The 21864-nt window shown below is 31.8% G+C and overlaps 1 protein-coding gene and 1 long non-coding RNA gene across 2 annotated transcripts in view; one reads left to right on the top strand and one right to left on the bottom strand.

Moving 5' to 3' along the window:
* The window catches only part of LOC127708176 (uncharacterized), a 97021-nt gene that overhangs the window by 61460 nt on the left and 13697 nt on the right, over window positions 1-21864 (bottom strand). The window contains exon 3 of the mRNA XM_052213023.1: window positions 15860-16002. Within this exon, the coding sequence (XP_052068983.1) occupies window positions 15860-16002 (143 nt within the window). The remainder of the gene's footprint in view (window positions 1-15859; window positions 16003-21864) is intronic.
* On the top strand, window positions 875-3558 carry LOC127708180 (uncharacterized). Its single transcript, XR_007985179.1, has 3 exons — window positions 875-1107; window positions 2569-2759; window positions 3372-3558. It is a non-coding gene; the product is annotated as an uncharacterized LOC127708180 (long non-coding RNA).

Genomic DNA, 21864 nt, shown 5'->3' with positions numbered 1-21864 from the left:
CAAATAAAATGTGTTTGTTTTTATTGGAAATTTGCAAAATAAAATAAAAAGAACATTGATTAAATAAAATTGAATTTGATTCCTAAAATCTGTTTTATAAAATATCAGGAGCTATTGATTCTTTGTGGGAAATTTTATGTTCTTGCAGGTGGAAACAGCTTTATGGATGAACACATCTGCCTGGGTATCTTTAAAGATTTTCATGCAAATCTGTAATTCAGCCTTTGTTGGAAGTGACTAGTCCTGGTGTACAGAAAGGAAGAGAAGTATACAAGGCGTCGTAACAAGAAGACGATCAGTGTTTCAAGAAAATTGTAGATTGTAGGAAACATGCCAGTAGGAAGCATGGTTAACCATGGTCGGCCATTTAACATTTTAAACATGATTAGACAAAAATGTTAAATGGCCAACCATGGTTAACCATGGTTTAATGGAGATGGTTGACCATGGTTTGACAAAATTGTTAAATGGCCGACCATGGTTAACCATGGTTTTTGAAGACCATGGTTGACCATGGTTCCAACCATGGTTGGCTATGGTTCCAACCATGGTTGACCATGTTTGGAATCATGGTTATTGATGAGTCAACCATGGTCATCAAAACCATGGTTAACCATGGTCGGCCAATTAACAATTTTGTCAAACCATGGTCAACCATCTCCATACCACCATGGTTGACCACGGTTAACCATGGTTGTACCATGGTTAGAAACTGCAAATTGACAGGGGTATTTTCAAATAAGTGGGATCCCAAAAAATGATTTAAACGGCAAAAATAAAGTGTAAAATTATATGAAACATGAAAATTGAAATCCCATTTTCATCATTTTCTTTTCATATATTGAATACACTATTTACACCAACCTCTGGTGAATTATATTCGGATTTCGGTCTTAGGTATCCGTCCTTGTCTCCGGGAATATTATACCCACACAAGTTGTCAACATCCGTTTTCAAATTGTTCAAAGTGTTCTTCACAATCTCCCTGGAAAATATTCACGCTATCACTTCGTGCTCAGATAATAGAACATTGTAAACCTCTAACAGCAAATACGGACCAAAATTAATCAAATTTGAAAGCACGGATGATCACGTGTAATGCCGACTGTAAGTTCTCTAAAAGGGGGTAATTTCTCCCCCAAATACACATGAATTTTGCTGACCGTCTCAAATTCAACTCAAAAGTCCATTATCAAATCAGAGACGGATTTAGGGGGGGGGGGGGGGGGGTCAGGGGGCCCGGGCCCCCTTTTGTGGGAAAAATTTGGTTGATTATATAGGGAATCACTGACGCATGTCTGGAGCAGGCCCCCTCTTATTAAAATTTCTGGATTTGCCACTGTAAATCATTAGAATGTAAGACATATTCACTTCAACTGTTGGCTATTTTATAGCTGGTCTAATACATATATTAATAGATTCGTCCCATTTCATATACAATGCAGTGGCGGATCCAGAACCTTTTGTAAGGGGGGTGGGGGTGCACTGACTGACCTAAGGGGGGCCCGCTCCAGTCATGCTTCAGTGATTCCCTATATAATCAACCAAATTTTTCCCACAAAAAGGGGGGGTTCACTATCCACACACAACGGAAATTTTTATTTTTAGGTAGGAGGAATTTAAGGGGACATTATATTCATTTTCTTATTTTTTGCTATTATGGCTTTAAGTTATTAATTTTTTTTCAATCTGTACACAATTGTTCTTTCCTTAAAGACCTTTTTATTGGACAGAATATTCATGTTCATCCTGTGTCAGCACTCTTGAACAATGTTTATTTTATGTTCAGTTATTACCATGCATGATTACATGGACATGTACCCATAAAAAAATTAATTAAGATAGCCATCCTCTAAATCATATCTCTGAAATTATAAAAGAAATTTACACATTGAAATTAACCAATCACCCACCCATTTGAAAAGCTTGTACACATGCTGCTTTGCATTACATGAATCCCCAGAAACTAATTAATTTACAATTTCTTTATTCATGTTATATCTGACATGTTATATTCTTCCAATGATTATATACATAATCTAATTAGAAATGATAATCCATTAATAATATTACTTTCTCAAACTTCATTAATATTGTCAAATTCAAGGTGTCAATTTAGTGATAATACAGTCATGACAGTGGTGGTTCCAGGATTTAAATTAAAATAAAACTGGGTTGTGAGTGCCCCCCAAAATGTATAAAATTTCAGCTTGCATTGTACAATGGACATGTTATGATCTTATGATGTTTATGCAAGCTATTAAATATAAAAATGTTATTAAAAGGTTTGGTATGACATAAATTTGCTCCTTGTTAAACCTAAAAATTATTTTTCAAGACTTTTGAAAATTTTTCTTTGAAACTTTTATGTACATGTATTGAGCAAAAATGCTGGGGGCATAATTATCTATAATACTTAATAAATACATATACATGTATTTTCTTGGTAATTTATTTGGCAAATGTGTATTCATGTGTTGATAATAACAATGCAAAGTTTAATTTTGCTTTGAATAATTTAGTATATATACATTAGTATTTGTATGTAAATTTGCTTTATATTTACAGGATGGAGAAAGATGTTCACTATGGATCAAAATTTCAAAACAGAGGACCTTTTTATTCAAACAAAAATACTTGTATATGTATGATATTCTGTACATACAACAAGAAAACAGTAATCAAATGTAATGTCCAGTGATGTTGAAAGCAAAATTATTTTTGTTAACAGAAAACAATAGGACTACAATATATTAAGGGTAAGTAATCCAAAATTGTCTGTTTAGGGTTACAAAAGTGGGTTATTGACAATGTGCTATGATTTCAATCCCCCAAATATGAAACAAAAACATAATATACATGGTATTTAAACTGTTTTCATAAGGAAACAGACTGAAAATATTCTGCATTTAACAGTCAGACATGAAAGTTGCCAATGGAATAAATTGGGACTAGAACTTAAAATTTAAAGGATATAGGCCAAGGAATCATTCAGACTTTAAGGCCAAATGGTATACTTTTAATAGTTTAAAGATTTTATTCTATTATCTATGCTGTATAAATGTTAATATTGTTTCATCTAGATTTAAAACCTAATTTCAAGAATGAAGGGTACAGTAATTTAAAATTAATTTCAATGATTAAAAGCAATATAAGGGAAGTAACTTTTACAAGATGTGCATTATATCCTAATGAAGTATTTCAATGAATTTGTCCATTTTTTTCAGATAAGAGAATGACTTAAGCAGACTGTATTGGGGTCATAGATGGCCATAACAATGAAATACAATATATTATAATTATCATTCTTCATTACGTTTTGATTGAATTAACAAACTTAATTTAATAACAAAATATTTTCTTTTTTTCAGTACACAACACATCATGTCAGAAGAATAATTTTACTGGAGAATAAAAAATTTAATACCTGGAATCAGCAATTTACAAAATGTATATGAAACTTATTAAGGATGTTCACTCCTCTTGTTTTTGAATTTTTGCCAGATATTCGGAATCCTCTGGTTTTATCCATGTAGTGACATTACAAATTTTTGCCCACTAACCCCTAATTTTCTTTTCATAATTTGATTAAATATAGTTTTAAATACCATCTTTGAAAATCTTTTTAAATCCTTGTTATTTTTTCATACTTTTATGCAGAAAAAAGGTGCCAATGTTAAATGCATGAAAAATCTAGAAAGAATCATTTCCCGCCAAATTTTCAATGGCTTATATCTCGAAAACAAGCACACGGACCTTTCATTTTTATCTGCTTTTTTAGTTCCTTTATTTATATACTGTCAATTTATAACAGTCTTTTAAAAAGCTTATTATTCTGAAACAGAGTAGCGAACATCCTTAAGAGAGATATATTCATGTACCGAATGGTAACCCCACCAAATAACTCAGGTGGTTCAAGTGATTATTAGCAGACATTTTTGTTGAACTAATGCAGGATTAAATAAATGAAGCTTTAGCAGACTATGGGCTCCAAAGTGTAGTAAAAAGAGGATTTTTAAATATGTGAGACCCATCAACATTAAAATGTGCATAAGTGAAATGTTACAATATTTAGTAAAAAATTCAGATTATTGACTCAGTTGTTTTCATGAATTTTTTTATCAAAGCAATATCACTGTTATATAATTAATAAGATTCCATATGTTTTATTTATACTTTTGACAACTGAATATATCTTCCCTCTGGCCTCAAGTGCATGTTTCCCTTTTATTTTGTATGAGTGTAATTTACAGAAAGCTCACTTCGCTTTTGGCAAATTCAAGTTTTGCCTTTCCAGAATTATTGGACTTTATTCATGGAAAATTAAACATTTACCCATATGTTGTTGAAGAACTCAATTTTGCTTTAATACTTTTTCAAGAAATTGTATCACAAGGCTAGATTTGATCAAATAATCTCACTTTTGAATATTTATCACATATCACATACTTAAATAATCTAGTATGCATAGATTGATTTCCTTCACTTTTGCCCTGTTGTTGAGATTGAGTGAAATAATTTAATTATTTTATCCCTTTCAATTTGGGGTGGGGATCTGTGTCCCATTGGGACCGACATTCAACACTGCATAACTATATCCTATAACAAGTTATGATACAGGCAACCATATAACATAGCCCCTGCCACTGAAAGGAGAAAAGAGGTGCACAACATACAAAAAAATTATTTCATATGGCTAGCTAAATCGTATCCTTGGAATATTTCATAGATTTTTAGCTCACTGTTCCTTCGGAACGGCGAGCTTTTGCCATCACTTGGCATCCATCGTCGTCCGTCTGGTGTAAACTATTTCAAACATCTTCTCCTCTGAAACTACTGAACCAATTCCAACCAAACTTAAGCTGAATGATGCTTAGGGTATCTAGAATAAAGTTTGTGTTTTATTTACTGTTTCGTCAAATAACATGGCCGCCATGGCTAAAAATAGAATATAGGGGTAAAATGCAGTTTTTGGCTTATATCTCAAAAACCAAAGCATTTAGAGCAAATCTGACTGGGGTTAAAGTGTCCATTAGGTAAAGTTCTATCAGCCCTGAAATTTTCAGTTGAATCTGATAACCCATTGTTGGGTTGCTGCTACTAAATTGTTAATTTTAAGGAAATTTTGCAGTTTTTGGTTATTATGTTGAATATTATTAATGATAAAGATAAACTGTGCACAGCAAAAATGTTCAGTAAGGTAAGATCTACAAATAAGTTCATATGATCAAAATTGTCAATTGACCCCTTAAGGAGTTATTGCCCTTTAAGGACAATTTTACACAATTTGTTTATCATGTTTTAAAAAATCTTCTTCTCTGAAACGATTTCACCAACTCCAACCAAACGTAAGCTGAATGATTCTAAGGGTATCTAGAATAAAGTTTTGTGTTTTATTTTCTGTTTCGTAAAAAAACATGGCCGCCATGGCTTAAAATAGAACGTAGGGGTAAAATGCAATTTTTGGCTTATATCTGAAAAACCAAAGCATTTAGAGCTAATCTGATGCGAGGTAATAATGTTTATTAGGCCAAGCTCTGTCAGCCCTGAAATTTTCAGATGAATCTAACAACCCATTGTTGGATTGCTGCCACTTAATTGGTAATTTTAAGGAAATTTTGCAGATTTTGGTTATTATCTTGAATATTATTAATGATAAAGATAAACTAAACAGCAAAAATGTTCAGCAAAGGTAAGATCTACAAATAAGTTCGTATGACCAAAATTGTTAATTGTCCCCTTAAGGAGTTATTGCCCTTAAAAATCAATTTTTCACAATTTGTTCATTTAGTTTGCTTACTTTAAAAAATCTTCTTCTTTGAAACTGCTGAATCAATTTCAGCCAAACTTGGGCTGAATGAGTTTCAGAGTATCTAGTATAAATTTTGTATTTTATTTTCTTGTACGTCAAGAAACATAGCCACTATGGCTAAAATGAAACATACGGGTAAAATGCATTTCTTTGATTTTGAAGAAAATATGACAGATACAAAGAACATTTCAATGGAAGTTTTAAGCCATTCATTAATATATATTGAAAAGCAAAAATAATCATTGATGAAAGATTTAAGCAAAAAATTACAGGTGAGCGATTCAGGCTCTTGAGAGCCTCTTGTTTGTATGTGTAATTTTTTTTTGTAAGTAGTTATTTATTAAAGGTACTACAGTTCCCTTTCAGTTTGCCTGCTTAAGACTTGATTACAATTCCGACAATATAAAGATAAGAAGTTGGGGTATGATTGCCAATGAGACAACTCTCCACCAGATACCTTATGACGGAAAGGTTAATAAATATATGTATAGGTCTCTGACAGCCTTCATCAATGAGCAGAACCAATAACCCATAGTGAGCTACATGTATAAAAGGCCCCTAAATAACATGACACAATACAGGCTGAAAATGAATATTCTGCATCAGTGAGTATGCAAAAGTGAAAATATATTTAGAAAGAAAAGCATGTGTAGCAATGGATGCAAATAAAAAGTCAATACAGAAAAAAAATCCTACTACCTCACACGTTATGGCTTATGCAGTTTATTCACTAAATTGTCAACAAACTTTTACATACTTCATTCAACTAATTTACATTAAACCTGGGAACAGTATATCTGTCAATATATATATATATATATATATATGTTCGTGATTAAACAAGACAAAATAAAAGAAAGAACAGGGCGAAAGGACCCAGAGCGAACAGACCAGGATTCCCTTCCCACCACCTAGCTAGAATAGCAAATGGTTCTCCCCCTATGCATAGATATATTAATACTAGTCTAATAGTCATTATACATGTATATCAATGCCCTAAGAAACTGCACATTGAATTTTTAAAAAGTAAAGTCATGAAGAGTTTAAACCAACACTGCAAACCAGAAATTAAGAATCATGAGCCCCTAAAAATGACACATGCCTTTGACAAAATTACCCCCCCCCCCCTTTCTTTTTTTCAAAAAAGAAACAAAACAAAACACATAACGATAACTGTATTAACGAAAGGAAACTTATGAAGACAAAAAAACGATAGCTTTTCTATGGCCTATTCAGGTTAGATGCTCATTACAAAGTCATCGGCCGTTAACATACTAACAATATTCACGAAATAAATATGGATCAACGAAGTACGATATCAACAAATCAATCCCATGATGATGTAGGCCTATACATATGTAACTGTTAGTTTACCAAGCTCGGCCTGTTTTGGTATAACTTTGATATGAATTCAACATATCGCATGACTTCCTTGGCATTCAGATAAACAAAATTGCTACAAAGAAGTAAAGAATCCAACTTTAAATGACATTAACGTTGACATTTTCGGCGCCGGAAATTGACAACGTTGGGCTATATACTGACACAACATCGGTTAAGGTAGATTCCGGCAATTCTGCTTCAAAAATCTCTAGCAGTTAGAATTTATTGATGTCTTTAAATATATTTTTTATGTTTCAATACATTTTAGTGGATAATTATTTTTGAGAGAAGAATAGCTATCGCGTACTTCAGAAACAAGGTTTAGGGAGGACCACGCTCCCATAGTGGGAACATACAAAATAAAGATGACCGTTCTCCATTTCTACTCGATAGAAGTGCCTAATTTTTTCATAACATATACATTATGTATGGCAGACCTCTAGTAGTCTCACTAGACAAATTGTGGATGGCAGACCTCTAGTAGACAAATTCACAACTCGAGATTCTTGGCAATTTAGAGCTTTCACTTGTGTGTTATCTACCGTGAGATGACGTCTTTTATAAGTCCTTTTGGTTATTTAGGTTGTGCGTTTGCTGTCCAATTAACTCACATATCTAGAAAACGATTCCAAAGGAGACAACTATCCATAGAAAAATTAAAGGAGAGAGATTGTTAACAATCAGAGGTCACCGTTAGGCCTATAAAGATAAGCAAAACCCATAATGTATAGTAAACTATACAAGGCCCCGGTATAGCAAATTATCATATGAACCCTCAACCAACATAATCCCATAATTGCCCAGACTGCAATAGGCGAGACAAAAGCCTAATCGGCAGAGATAAACCTAACCTAAAAACATTTTCGAACTGCAAACTGTATACGTATTTACATGATGAAGGAATGAATGCAATTTATGTTTACATACTTGTATATATATATACATAAGGAGATGTGATATGATTGCCAATGAGACAACTATCCATCCAAATTCAAATGAAGTGGATGTAAGCAATTATAGGCAACCGTACGGCCTTCAACAATGATAAAAACCATACCGTATAGTCCGCTATAAATGGCCCCGACATGAAAAATATGAAACAATTCTATTAAGAAAACTAACAGCCTAATTTATAACAAAACAATTTACGAAAAACAAATATGACAGACATGAACCAACGACAACCACTGAACTACAAGCTCTTGACTTGGGACAGGAACATAATGAATGTGGCGGGGTTTAACATGTTTGTAAGTGCTCAATCAGTACACGTCCAACATGCAATTGATTTAGTGTAAAGACGTCATTAACGGCATATATATATGTAACAGGCATTTTCTAAATTTAGGCATTTTGTAAAATGCCTGAAAACTCTAGGTATTTTCTAAACTGCCTGTTAGATTCAGGCATTTTATATACTGACAAATTTTTTCAGACATTTAACAAAATGCCTGGAAAAATTGAAAGGCGTTTTACAAAATGCCTGACATTATCTTATGGAATGAAATATTTACAAAAACTGAGCAACTGAAAATATCGAATAACAGAGCAGTTTTATATTTGATAATAACTGCATTTTAAGCCTGCAAGAGTTTTAATGATTAAAAATAAATTCTACTCAATTATTTGAAATTCCCACAATCACCGAACTTGACAGTTATTTGTTCTTTCATATAATGTTTGAATGGCAGGATCTGCTACACATTTGTCCTGATTTTTTTTTTGGACTACAACCACATGTGGTGAAACCCGGACCATCACCCATTCAGTCTCAGATGTGTTAATACTTTTTTTTCTGATAAAACACTTAACGTTCGACAAACATAGGGTTCGCAAAAAGCACACACATGAATATTTCTTTTTTATGTGTTCCAAACATATTCAAAGTCACATTAACATGATTATGTTGACTGACATGATTTAGCTTATCAGAGCATGAAGCAGATATAAGCATGTCGGCTGATGCTTCTACAGCAGGAGACGCTTACCCTGTCAATGCACCTGTATTTGTCTTTTCTCGATCGATTTTCAAGGTTTTAACAACGGTTAATTACTGTCGTATTAATTCATCACATTGTAAAGATCCAAGAATTACCTTTAGGCAGTGAAGATGGAGATACTCATATTTTTGCTTCACAACCAAAAACGGCATTGTATTGCAAAACCCATCCTACATGTATATATAGGCGGGAATCCATTTGGCTGTGCAGGACGTATAAATTTGTGGCATTTTTTCTGTCCCTATTCAACTTTCCTTCATTTCAAGTGGCACTCAAAATTACTGTCCTTTATTCGGGTCAATCCATTGCAGAAATTATCTTTTTGATTTATTATCAATTTGTTCTCGTCTTAAATATGTATGAAATATTTGCTACTGAATGCAAACAAACAACAATCAGTCAATATAAAATAATGCTTCTTTTTCTCTGATTACATAACACATTTCTGTTTTGAATCTAGATTTTTTCAAAATTTGTTTGTAATCTTTGTTCTATTGTAAGAGCAATTTGTTCTTCTGCTATCTTGACAAGAAAATCATAAAATTACTAAATGAAAGACAGAGTGAGTTAATACTTTACGTAGTTTCACTTAAAAGAATACAAACTTTCCTAGCTGGTTTTGAAGAATAATCTCATTTTTATCGAAGCACTAGTTATTTTCTTTGCAAGATGCGTTTTTAGTCATTTGCATCTCAGTTATAATTATCATGTTAAATTTTTAACAAATTACCTGAAACTTGACAGCTAGGCAATTTGTTGAATTTTGTTTCAAAATTTCAGTCATTCTACAAAATGGCTAGGTATTTTTAGTCATTTTATAATGCCTGTCAAGGTTAGGCATTTTATAAATTGCCTGAAAATTTAGTCATTTTGCAAGATGCCAAAATGTAGAAAATGCCTGTAACACATATATATATATATATATATATAGATTGCCTAACAATGTAATTTTAACACACTATTTAGTATGTAAATATAAGAATGTTTAAAATATTTACAAAATGATGAAAATAAACGCAATATTTCGCTAGACTAACTAGCTTTATCAAGCGTGCATCTATCCAGGTGAAATCGGATGTAGATGATAAGAAACTTTTGCAGCTCAATGTATATGTTGCACTTGAATTTAGCTGCCTTAAAAATAATACATAATTTGGATGAAGTTCAAGATTTTTACAAAATTGGTAGTTGAAGTTAGCAACGTCCATTGGCCAATATTACAGGATAAAAAGGACGATGCTGTGTACTAAATTATTCTTTATCTTTCCTGTATCTTTTCTCATCTTTTTCGTTAAGACCATCAGGTTCTAAAGTGTGGAGTTGGTGGATCCAAAAATTTTCTCTTCTCCTTCTCGCCGTGGTGTCCCACTCGGTGTTGACTTCTATGATTTGGAAGGTAACATTATCAAAAGAATGTTTCGTTGAACGAAGATGTCTTGTGAGAGGACAGTTTTTGTTTGTTTTGTACCATGAACGATGGTTATTGAGCCGAATATTAAATTTGTCCATTGTTTCTCCCACATACTGAATGCCACATGTGTCACATGTTAATATATAAATTGAGTTCTCCGTTTTACAGTTGGAATTTGAGTAGATGGTATAATTTTGTTTAGTAACGGAGCTGATGAAAGAACTGCTTGTATTGGCAGCTTTACAACACAAGCAGTTCATCATAGAAGTCAACACCGAGTGGGACACCACGGCGAGAAGGAGAAGAGAAAATTTTTGGATCCACCAACTCCACACTTTAGAACCTGATGGTCTTAACGAAAAAGATGAGAAAAGATACAGGAAAGATAAAGAATAATTTAGTACACAGCATCGTCCTTTTTATCCTGTAATATTGGCCAATGGACGTTGCTAACTTCAACTACCAATTTTGTAAAAATCTTGAACTTCATCCAAATTATGTATTATTTTCAAGGCAGCTAAATTCAAGTGCAACATATACATTGAGCTGCAAAAGTTTCTTATCATCTACATCCGATTTCACCTGGATAGATGCACGCTTGATAAAGCTAGTTAGTCTAGCGAAATATTGCGTTTATTTTCATCATTTTGTAAATATTTTAAACATTCTTATATTTACATACTAAATAGTGTGTTAAAATTACATTGTTAGGCAATCTATAATTTTATTTGTGTAATTGAATTAATCTCTGTACTGATTAATCCACACTCCCATAGATTTGTATGTCATGTGCTGCTATTTATAGGCACTTATATATATATATATATATATATATAAGATCCATTTTTACATCTGGTGATCCGTTTATTTGGCAATCGCCATGGCAGTCAGCAGGGTTTAAGAACATCCGTTGTTCGACCTGCTAGTCAAATGCGTTTTGTTAAAATATACTTTTTCACTTCTTTTGGTCTTTTGGAAAATGTTGTTTGTGCTGTATTTAGACCACTCTACCAAGAAATTTGTTTTGCATGCACACGTATAAAAATTGCGGTTTTTATCCAACGCAATCATAGGTTTGAACGTTGTTTTCAATTTAGACTTGTTTATATATATATATATATATTGTTAACGTCAATCAATTGTTTTGTATAACACTTATGTATACAAGTCACATTACCTGATGATCTGTAAAAGCAGTGAAAGCGCTAGTAAAAGTGATGAATTGAAACCGTTATTATCTTTTATTAATTTTCTTATATGTTACCAGCATATGGATTCTACTTAACTTTTATATATATATGGTAGTTGTCGTCTGTTTATGTAGTTCATACGTGTTTCTCGTTTCTTGTTTTTATATAGATTAGACCGTTGGTTTTTCCGTTTGAATGGTTTTACACTAGTAGTTTTTTGGGGCCCTTTATAGCTTGCTGTTCGGTGTGAGCAAATGCTCCGTGTTGAAGGCCGTACCTTGACCTATAATGGTTTACTTTTATAAATTGTTACTTGGATGGAGAGTTGTCTCATTGGCACTCATACCACATCTTCCTATATCTATATTGATATACAATTATGGAAACGTATGGTTCTACATCCCGTCATACCACATCTTCCTATATCTAATAGTTATATAAACAAGTCTAAATTGAAAACAACGTTCAAACCTAGTATGATTGCTTTGGATAAAAACCGCAATTTTTATACATGTGCATGCAAAACGAATTTCTTTTTTTTTTTTTTTTTTATTATTTATAACTTCCAATTTACAACATAATACAGTGTATACACAAATAATAACAATATATAATATATAAATCTATTGATATTATCTTAACAATACATCTTTTTATTAGGAAGCAATTTTTTTTTTTTTTTTTTTTTAAATATACAAATATAAGATAAAGAGTAAAGCAGTTTGAACACCGGAGAGAGAGAGAAAGAGAGTGAGAGAAAATAATGTGGTGAGTTTTCAATACAATTCATCTAGACATTGAATTCTATTTTAGCATAGTAAATACAGCATTTTCATTTATAACATGTATAATATTAAATTTAAAGTGTATACATTTTTGTACTTAACTAAGTAATCTATTAAAAATGTTCCATTCTCTGTGAAACTGATGTTCACATTTGTTTTTCATAGCAATATTTTTGTCAATTGCATACACATATTTCATCTTCTCTTTTACTGAGTTTATTGACAGTTTTTTTTTAAAACATCTGGTATTATAAACATATTGCTTTATGGTAAGAAAAAGAGTATTTTCTGCATTGCCTTTTGATATTTTTGCAATGTTACCAAACAAAAAAACTTCTTTTGTAAAAAATACACTAACTCCATTGGTCAGAAACCAATTTTCAATCTGTTCTAATAATATCTGTGTATGTTCACAATCCCAAAATAAATGTTCTAATGTTTCAATTTCTCTATTACAAAATGTACAATTTGGATTATCATAAATCTTAATTTTATGAAGAAATTTGTTTGTAGCTAAGATTCGATGATTGAATCTATACTGCAGCCACTGTAACTTAGTATTATTTGTGACAACAAATGGCATTTTATAAATTTTTTTCCAATGATTTTGATCAAAGCCAAAAATTTCAGTCCATCTTAACTGACTAGTGGGAACACTTTTATTTTTATTTAAAACAATATACATATCTTTAGATCCTTTTGAACTTTTAACAAGTCTTTTAATAGCAGATGGAATTAAAGGTAGTTCTAATTTGTGATTTTTTCCCACAAATGATTTTGATGCTTGATGTATAGCAGATATAATACTATTATATCTCATGAAATTCACATTTATCTGATACATTTCTTCTAATTCTTGATGAGAGAAAAAAGTCCCATCTTCATTTACAATATCATTTATAAATCTTATACCATTTTCAAACCAATCTTTATAAAAAATAGGTTTATTTGCTACCTTTATATTATTGTTAAGCCAGATTGGACTAGCAAGAAAGCATTCCCAACTGTCATATTCATCTTTTTCTCTGAGAAGTTGCCATGCTTTCAGAACATCTTGCCAAAATTTATTTTTTATATTTTGTTGTAATTTTTGTATATAAACACTTCCACAACCATAAAATTTTTCAAGTTCTACATGAACATTTGACAAAAAAACATTCTGCCATTTGTTGTCTGTTTTAAATAATCTCCTTATCCATGTACACTTCAGTGCTAAAATAAATGCACTAAGATTTATCATTTTGAGTCCACCATCTTCAATATCATTTTGTAAAACATCTCTCTTTATTCTATCAATTGGTGAACTCCATATAAAATTGTACATAAGTTCAATAACATTTTTTAAAATATCATCACTTGGATTTGGTAAGGATATAAACAAATGATTTAAAATAGGCAATATCAATGTCTTTACAACAGTAATTCTACCAATAACAGTAAGATTTCGTTTTGACCATTGTTTAATTACACATTTTATTTGTACAATTTTTTCATCATAATTAATTTTTACAATTCTATCAAGATTAACATCAAAGCTTATACCTAATAACTTAAAACATGTTTCTCCCCATGTAAGGTTTCTATTTTGGCATAATACCTCATTACTATACTTTTTATTTCCTATCCAAATAACTTGTGTTTTAGAAAAATTAATATTTAAACCAGATATATTTCCAAACCAATCTAATTCATTTAATGCTTCATTCAAAGATTCTTCTTTACCATCTAAAATAAGAGATGTGTCATCAGCAAATTGTGAAAGTTTGTGCTCAGCTTGAGCAACTGTAATGCCATTTATTTTATCATTATTTCGTATTTTTAGTGCTAATATTTCAGCACAGAGAATAAAAATATAAGGCGACAAGGGATCACCTTGTCTACAGCCTCGTTCTATAGAAAAAAATTCTGATAGATGTCCTCCCTGATTAACAGCTGATTTAATATTGTTATAAAAAACTTTAACCCAATTAATTATTGATTCTCCAAAATTGAACAACTTCAAGACACTGGTTAAAAATTCCCAAGAAATTGAATCAAATGCCTTTTCGAAATCTATGAGCAATAAAAGTCCTGGAATGTCTTTTTCCTCAGTAAATTGCATAATATCATAAATTAAACGAAGATTTTCTCCAATATATCTCCCACTAATAAATCCAGTTTGATCGAAATCTATCAGTTTATCTAAAACTGTTTTAAAGCGTTTTGCTATAACTCCAGAGCCAATTTTATAAACTGTATTTAATAAAGATATAGGTCGCCAATTTTTTAAGAAATGTCTAGGTTTATTTCCTTTCGGCAGGCATGTAATTATTCCTTGTTTTTGCGTAACAGATAGTTCACCAATCTCAGTACTGTAGTTTCATCACTTTTACTAGCGCTTTCACTGCTTTTACAGATCATCAGGTAATGTGACTTGTATACATAAGTGTTATACAAAACAATTGATTGACGTTAACAATATATATATATATATATAAACAAGTCTAAATTGAAAACAACGTTCAAACCTATGATTGCGTTGGATAAAAACCGCAATTTTTATACGTGTGCATGCAAAACGAATTTCTTGGTAGAGGGGTCTAAATACAGCACAAACAACATTTTCCAAAAGACCAAAAAAGTGAAAAAGTATATTTTAACAAAACGCATTTGACTTACAGGTCGAACAACGGATGTTCTTAAACCCTGCTGACTGCCATGGCGATTTCCAAATAAACGGATCACTAGATGTAACAAAATGAAACTTAATTTTTAATATTATACCAAACAGAAAACAATAAACTCACGGAAAAGATTGTATACCACAAACATGAGGTGCAAAAATTTGTACACCATATCCGGATTTCGACAATTAATGTCACTTCAGTGATGTTAGGAATCGAAACGGTATTTGGAAGGCCATATAATTTACCTCAATTTAGGATAGACTCTTGAATTTTGAAGAGTCGAAATAGGATGAACGGATGATATAAACCCGAAGGAAAATATAATTTAGATATATAATAAAAAATAATGGAAAAAGCAATTTCTGTTACACTGAGAGTTTTCTTATTTACATTTTCATGAACTTAACCATAATGGCCTTATTCATCTTACTTTCAAATTGTTTAAATATAATTGTGTCCATTTACCGATTTAGGCAAAGTAACATTTATTCTCCATCTTGGTGGATGTGTGAGTACACATGTTTCCGGCATGTCAATTTTAGTACAAAGAACGATTTATGTTCAAGATACACCCATGATGGCCTAAACTTTAACAAACTTGCATAGGCTTACCTGCTGTTAAATGGTCACAAAATGCCGAGGTTAAATTTTGATATGTCCTGTGAATCTTTACCAGTTTTGGGACTGTAAACATACAATTTCTTCCGAAATGATCTGCTCCAGTCTTCATGCAAGCAGAAATACCTTTAAAGTAACTAAAAGTAAAATATGCATAATTATAAACCAATTAATACATGTTTTATAAGATACACAAATTGAAATATTTTGCAGCAGAAAAAATATTATAGTGCAGATACAGAAATGATCTAAGGGAACGACCATTTAACTTCAAGGGTTTTTTTTCAAAAAATATTCAGATCCCCAATTTGATGAAAATAAATATTCTGGTCAACTTCAAGCAGATGACAAAAAAAATATTCTGAATCCAGATTTTCCGCATAGTATAGTGTTAAATATTGAAAAAAATAATTTGATTGATAGCGTTGAAAAACTAAATAAAATTGATCTCGTTTTGCGCGAACAAAAATTTCTTACTCAGACAAAAAAACCATACCCCTCCCCCCCCCCCTTGAAGTTAAATGCTTTACAATGCTCCCTAACTGATATTTCTTTGAAATTTTGACATTATTATTTACTCTCGAAATGGGCATAAGACAAATATACTTTCGTCTTAAATGATTCACTTTTTTGGGGGTTGTTGTCTCATTCAGTCATTGACACACACCTCACATCTCTTTTTTTTTTATTTAATCTTTTTCTTTTATAAGATGGCTAAAACATGTTGATATTAGTATTATTACAAATGCATAGATACTCTTTATATTAGCAACACTGGTTTTAGGTTGAGAGTTATTTCAATGGCACTCACTGAAAAACTCGATTCATACTCATCTATTTATAATATTGTGTTTGAACGGGCAGTATTTATAAAAGGAATAACAACCGATTCATTTCTATTGGCGATTTTCTTAAATTGTTTCAAGCAAGGATTACTAGTATGCAAATTAATCCTTGTTTCAAGGTACATGTATTTCATGATTTTGGGCACACAATTTGATGAAAAAATAGGGGTCACCAAGTGTGTGATGTCACTGTAGCAACTTCAGTTTCGTGGGTTTTTTATTTTGACCGAAAGCGAAAATGATTTGGTTGAACAATTTGAAATTTCAAATAATCACTAAGTATCGATCCCCTTTTTGTTGTTGTTAAAAAGTTGAACAGCATCGACTAAGCAAAAAGATGGTGATCGAATCATTGAGTAAGGGAGCTATCATTTGATTTTTATGGGGGAGCTAGGATGAAAAATTTTGTCCTGCATTTTTTTTAGTTGTAATCTCTGTCCTACCTTTTTATTTTTTTCTCTATTCGGTCATGCCTTTTCTTTTAATAGTTTATCCGGACTTTTTGTACATAAATTTTCATCCTGTCTTTTTTTTTTGTCCAAGTTGCTCATCCTGCCTTTTTTTTTACTCAAAACTCCTGTCCTGCTTTTTTTTAAATTTCACCCTAGCCACTCCCACTCCCATAAAAATCTTCCTAAATCCAGACAGGGGTATGTCTCTTACACAACTTAAAGATGCTAATAGATACCAACGCGTAATGGAGACAAATGCCTCACTTTTGATGACAACACTTGAAAAACATTTTTTTAATAAATGATTTTAGACGGGTTCTTGGAAGAGAAAAATAGAATAAGGGAAACTTATGAGGAAAACAAAGTTATATGTAGGAAAATGTTAACAACGATCATAGCTACTTGTGGTAAATCGATTGAATTATTCAGTGAATCAAAAACATATGTGTAGCAACGAAAATTCTGTACTCGATGTTCCGTATCGCTAGAACACAAATTTCCCGAATATACTTCTAACAATCTCCACCTCTGATAAAAACAAGATAGTCTAAAAAAAAATGCCACGGCGAAATTTTAGTGTGATCGTCTGTATATTCTGACAAAACTGCAACAATTGATTTGCTTATAATATATAGTAACCACTGCATAATGTTGTGACCACTGCATCATGTTGTGACCACTGCATAGAATAGTGTGAAAACTGTATATAATGTTTTCATGAATGTATACAATGTTGTTACCCCTGCATATAATAGTGTGACCTGTCACTGCATATAATGTTGTTACCACTGCATATATAATAGTGTGACCTGTCACTGCATATAATGTTGTTACCACTGCATATATAATAGTGTGACCTGTCACTGCATATAATGTTGTTACCACTGCATATAATAGTGTGACCTGTCACTGCATATAATGTTGTTACCACTGCATATAATAGTGTGACCTGTCACTGCATATAATGTTGTTACCACTGCATATTATAATGTTGTTACCACTGCATATTATAATGTTGTCATGACTGTATATAAAGTTTTTTCATCTTGACATTTTTTTCTTGTTAAGATTATTTTTCAATAAAGTTTTTAGATTTCATGTACATGTATACTGTTTGATTGTTCGTGACTTTTTTTTTAAACCAAAATATTGAAAAACTCAACCCTCGACCTGATATGTTCCGCATACGTAAAGGATTTTGTAATTTGCTGTGAAAAAAATTCTATGGCGTATGCAATAATTTGTAATAACACTTTTTAAGACATTGATTAAGTATTTGATGTGTAAATCGCGTGATTTTTAATCAAAAACGTATTATTGGAGGATTCAAGTCATTATAATTCTTCTGTGAGCCTCTGACATTCTTTAAGAGTTCTGTATAGCTTAAGACTACGTCACATATAGTAATGTTCGTTATGATGATGTTGTTGAGGTTCCAATTGGGATAAAAAAAAAAGCGTATATAACCTAGCCAAATTATATATTCTATAGCACATTTAACCATGTTAAGGGCATACGATACAGTAGCAGGGGCAGATAATAACGTTTTCAAAACTTTTCGTGTTGTTTTCGCGACGTTGTTAATCAGAACGTTGTAATTTCGCGATGTTTCTAATAAGAACGATTACATTTCGCGACGTCGCTTTAGATGTAGTCACATTTGCGGAAATCCACTGACGTCATAATCTCGATTGCGCGAATTTGAAAAAAGTACCTGCAATGAAAATCGGCCAAATCACGAGAATTGTTATATTTATTCATGATTAATAAGGAAGTCAACAATATTAACTTCGAATGGGAAAAAATCAAATCTACTTTCCTAATTTTGTATGTCTGTTATTTCATATACGAAATTAATAAGAGATATGAAAAACATAAGACGTCGATGAGAGAGAAACCCAACTACACAAAAAAAACATAATTAATTATATAGTAACTTCACCATTTGGCTAACTCTGAATCGTAATGAGAATTGTACGGATAAATTTAACAGACTATCAACAAAATGACAAAAAAACGTAATAAATAATGACAGCGCATCTTACTGTTTCGGACTTTGAAAAGGTTCATTAAAGAGTTTAACGGCATTTTTAGAATTTAACCCGTGGAATATATAAGTGTATGAAGAAGAATTATCAGTTAAAATGACTCAATTATAAGCCCCGTATTCACGGCCGTCACTCGGCTAACCGAGAGATTGGTCGGTTAATCTATATTGAGTATGCGGCTATATCGGCGGTTGGTCTGTTAATTGGGTTGGCTAAAGTCTGTTAATCAGGTGTTATCGAGAAAATACTTGCAAGTTCAGTATGTTTCATTGTATAACTTTTTAAATATATTTTTTATCATAAAAATTATTCATGTCTGACAAAACAATTCAATGTACTGAATCCAGTGGTGTAATTATTTTTTTTCTAGCTTCGATAAACAATCAATAAAATGAAAAGGCGGGTTACTCATCAATAAATTTATACACATTTTACACACACAAAATGTACACAAAATGACAACTTGGCTGAATTTACTTGCATGCAATATTTTGAACATCGAAAAAAGACAGGCATTATGTTTGTTAACCATATTAATATTATTGTGTGAAAAATCTACACGAAAATCTGTATTTTGGTGATATTAATCAATTTTTATTAAAAACCTGGTCTGTTAATGGGTCGGATGTATAAAACCCGGTCTGTTATTTGGTCTGTTAAGAGTTATGAATGACAATGAAAATATAAATTGATTGCTTTATGAGGAGTTATCGGATCAAATGGGTAGGCTCAAGACGAGTGGCTAAAATATACGGAAACAACACATGAATAATGAAAAATAAATTTAGACAATGGAAATTGAAAATTGATAAAAATGGTTTCAAAAAGTGTAATATTAAAGTAATATTTATTTCATTCAAGAATGGTCGCATATATCATGTGAATTCTGTTTCGTTGTTATGAATAACACCAATTTGTCATCTACATTGGTAACCAGTATATACATCATTTTTATAGTTCGTTCTTATGTTGTACTGTTACACCACTGTCCCAGGTTAGGGGAGGGTTGGGATCCCGCTAACATGTCCGCAACATTATGTATGTATGTGCCTGTCCCAAGTCAGGAGCCTGTAAATCAGTGGTTGTCGTTTGTTTATGTGTTACATATTTGTTTTTCGTTCATTTTTTTTTATATATAAATAAGTCCGTTAGTTTTCTCGTTTGAATTGTTTTACATTGTCATTTCGGGGCCTTTTATAGCTGACTATGCGGTATGGACTTTGCTCATTGTTGAAGGCCGTACGGTGACCTATAGTTGTTAATTTCTGTGTCATTTTGGTCTCTTGTGGAGAGTTGTCTCATTGGCAATCATACCACATCTGCTTTTTTATATCAGAGATAAACGTCGTAATGTAACTAAACATCAGTAAGTAAAATATATTGGGATGCTAGAATTTAAAGAATAGAGAAAGAATAATGAGAAAAATAAATAAAATGTAGAGAAAAGTGACATAGCAATTAAAGAATACAGAAATAAACAACAACCCCAATCCGGACCCTCATGGTATACACGAGAATCTGGATGGAGACGCAGAATATAGAATAATAGATAAGGACAGTAGAGAGTGATGCATTGCTAAAAAAGAGAGAAAAATAACAATTGTTTAAGAATACAGACATGAAACAACCCTTTTTAATATTTAGACTCTCCAAGATGATTGTTAAAACAATTTTGGCATTTATTCCACATCTCCTTATTTTTAAATTAATAGTATAGACAACGATATCTATATAGATGCTTTGCATTTATTTTACTGTATATCACTTTATGTTATTTGAGACTGGAGTCCGATAAACATTGGCCTCCTGTCAACCGCTGAATCTGATAGCTCAGTAAATATTGTAAAGTGCAAACAAAACAAAATTTCAGGGGGGAGGGGGTGGTTGAAACAGTAACGGATTGCGATGTACTCAAATTGGTGACATGTGCTAGAATTTTACAAGCGCACAACTGCAGTTCTTCTCTGCACTTATGTAGAAAGAAACTAAACGGAATAAAATTAATTAAAACTTAGGATAATCAAATGTAGCTGCATTCGCTTCTTTCCATTTACTTCTTTAGAATGTTTTGTAAACAGCATATGATTAAGTAATAGAACAAAAGAACCAATTGGATGATGCTGACGAATTAGGGTTTAACGTCCAGTGGCAAATATCATGTCCATATGAGAACGACAACACGTTATATGTACCCGGTGTTGTATAAGACAGACGGATTTTTGAACGTGCTTCTTTGAACAGACACAAAAATCAAGGCTGATTGAAAACGTTAATAATAAATTCATGCATATTCCAGCGGTCAATCTTTATCACGCTATATTGCAGTGACACACCTTTCAATAAAATGCAAAGAAAGTCAAAATAAAAATGCTCTTACTACAAGGATACTGTTGCACCGTATTGTCATTTTTTTTTTAATCAAGTACATCTCATTCTTAACTTTTTTAATGGGAAATTATAAAGGTAGCAAAACTATTGTCGTGGTTAAATAACTCTTAACTGACACAGTTTTAATTGTCCAACCCATTAACAGACTTTATTCCCCTAATAGTCACTAAAACGTGGTATTACTCACGTTATATTATAATTATGAAATATTTACTAATGTCAATTTATTTTTTAGAACCAAAGTACTATTTTGTGTCCTTTAAATG

The sequence above is a fragment of the Mytilus californianus genome, unplaced genomic scaffold, assembly GCF_021869535.1.
Source record: "Mytilus californianus isolate M0D057914Y unplaced genomic scaffold, xbMytCali1.0.p SCAF_7, whole genome shotgun sequence".
NCBI classification, from domain to species: Eukaryota; Metazoa; Mollusca; class Bivalvia; order Mytilida; family Mytilidae; genus Mytilus; species Mytilus californianus.
Note: the sequence above shows the minus strand (reverse complement) of the source record. Positions and strands in the feature narration are given on the sequence as shown.